Below are 2,502 nucleotides of genomic sequence, written 5' to 3' on the forward strand. Positions count from 1 at the left end.
CAACTGGAACAAACTAGAGTTGCCAGGAAAATTCATGATCCTTTGAGAAACTCTAGCGCGCATGCTCCCAGCGTTGCGTGATTTCCGCTGTCGTAACGATATTTTATACTAGTTACAGAAAGGTGAAACTAGCAGTTATTTCAAATACGACGACTGTAGCTTTTGGATCAACAAGTTTACTCGTAGAGTTTAGAAAGGTGCGTTATTCAACATTTTGAATTTAAGGACCACAATTAAAAAAAAACGTTGTTAACATCTCGAATATTAACTGTCTTTAACAATCAGAAATGTGTTTTCAAAGCTTAATATTTGGGTGATCTATTTCTCTGTGTCTGTTTTATATATTCATTTTTGTCCATAACTGCATAAACCTCCCTCGTCTGCGGACTTAGAACGCTAGAAACCGGGTTACGATACCCGTGGTGGCAGAACACAGATAGCCCATTGTATAACTTTGTGCTTAATTACAAACAAACAAATAAACCATAACTGCAATAATAACAACAACAAACCAGACAATGATAAAGTTTGTGTTATAGAGGTCGCTTTATGTAAGGCATCATTGTGATCTTTTCGCAGTTTCTTTAACTGAGCAGAAAATTAATTTTAACAACGTGGTTCATATTTGTTAGTGATTATTTTTTTTAAGTAATTGATTATTTTAGGTGAAACATACTTACTGCACGTTATGAATTTGCTTCCGAAATCGCACACCGAATTTGCATCCAAAGTGTACTGGGATAGTTTTTTTAAAAAACGAGGAAGATTGGCCTTCGAATGGTAAGACTAAGAGTAAGACTAATTACTTTTAAATACAGTGTTTACACTCTTACTTAGTGAGTTTCAAGGTCTGAAGAAAATTCGTAAGAATCGGACTAAGTAAAGGGCACCGCTAAATACTGGCGAGTTACTATTACTATTAAACTAAAGATTTCTTCATCAGAAGGATTTTTTTAACTTTGTTGGTTTTACATTTCTTTTTTTTTTTTGTATTAGCTCAAATTGCGTGGTCCATCCAACTTCCCGGCTTTGACTTTTGAGGGAGATCATAATCATACACATAGTCATATAATATTAAAGTCCTAGTCAAATACTATGGGAGCTAGAACGTACTGGAATTCGGAAACATACAAGTATTGAACCTCTGCCTGCTATAGTTTCATACCCCTAAATATGTTAGATATTTTGATGTTTCCCAGTAAATGAGATTGTTTTAACCTTAAAACTACTATTTCATATCACTGTCAATTACTGTTAGCATTATTAAAATTTGTTGATGCTTTTTGTAGATGATTAGTGAGGCTCTAAAGCATGTAGTAGATAAAGCTTCATAAAATGTTCAAGATACTTTTCTGTAGCAGTAGTCAGTAAGTGTTATACAAATGCAGTCCCTCGGTGGGACAGCAGTAAGTCTGTGGACTTACAATGCTAAAATCGGGAGTTTGATTCCCATCAGTGGACAAACCAGCTGGCCCGATGTGGCTTTGCTATAACAAAAACACATATATAAATGTATCTTGTACAATTTTTAATCAGTGCTGTAATAAGTTTCAAAGATGGTATTGCCTGAAAAGCACTAACGTAAAAAATATTGGGCATAATTGAAGGATATGATGTGGATTTGACCTGTTATATTTTTCAACTTCTTAGAGATTAAACTACTTGAATAATGACCATCTTAAATTTGTTTAATGCTATTTTTAATTGTGATTTTTTTTAGCTAATGTTTCTTATGATCAGAAACAGCAATTTCAAGGTGGCTAATGAAATGATCAGCAAATGGCTGATTTCTTGTCAGGCTTATAGTACTTATTGTTAGTTACTTAATAAGTGTTTGAAACAGGTAATAACAAAAACTTAAGAGGATTTTAATAAGTTTATTTTGATTATAACTATAAGCCAACTTAGTGATAACAAAAATTCAGTAAAGTTAAAGTTGTGGTTAATATCTAAGAAATAGGTTAGTTTTATTAATTTGTACACTGATATTGACTTACAAATATATATGTGAACTTAATTAAAAGTTATTCAATAGGCCACTGCAGACTATTTCAGTTTTATTTTTTTAAACATCACAGAATGGCATAAGCAAAACTAAAACCTAATCATTAATTAAACATATTATATTCAAATTCACTTATTGTATTTTCCAGTGTAATAATCATATTCAGTCAAGAGTTCTCTACAGCCATAATGGAAATTAGAAATTACTTTGTTTCTAATAAATGATCATTAGAATGGAAAGTTGTTTAGCTTTGCAAAAGTCAAGAGTTCTCTACAGCCATAATGGAAATTAGAAATTACTTTGTTTCTAATAAATGATCATTAGAATGGAAAGTTGTTTAGCTTTGCAAAAGTTCAAGATTTACAAAACTTTATAATAGGCTTTCACTTTCTTTTTAATAACTTGTAAGGTAAAAAAAAGTTATTTTGTTCTTTTATCTTGTTGTAAAATTATTCTTTGAAAGATATCTAAATGTATATTATGGTTAGTTATGTATA

At 31.2% G+C, this 2,502-nt stretch overlaps 1 protein-coding gene across 3 annotated transcripts in view; it reads left to right on the forward strand.

Annotated features, from left to right (window-relative positions):
- Positions 1 to 169: 169 nt before the first annotated feature.
- The window catches only part of LOC106478282 (methyltransferase-like protein 13), a 42,327-nt gene continuing 39,994 nt past the window's right edge, over positions 170 to 2,502 (forward strand). The window contains exons 1-2 of one of the 3 annotated variants that reach the window (XM_022381859.1): positions 693 to 780; positions 997 to 1,133. In XM_022381859.1, coding sequence (XP_022237567.1) covers positions 1,096 to 1,133 — 38 coding nt within the window. In that variant the 5' untranslated portion in view covers positions 693 to 780; positions 997 to 1,095. Of the gene's footprint in view, positions 198 to 561; positions 781 to 996; positions 1,134 to 2,502 lie in introns of those variants that run through there. The other 2 variants (XM_022381860.1, XM_013938813.2) reach the window with 2 other exon arrangements.

The sequence above is a fragment of the Limulus polyphemus genome, unplaced genomic scaffold, assembly GCF_000517525.1.
Source record: "Limulus polyphemus unplaced genomic scaffold, Limulus_polyphemus-2.1.2 Scaffold196, whole genome shotgun sequence".
In the NCBI taxonomy this organism is placed as follows: Eukaryota; Metazoa; Arthropoda; class Merostomata; order Xiphosura; family Limulidae; genus Limulus; species Limulus polyphemus.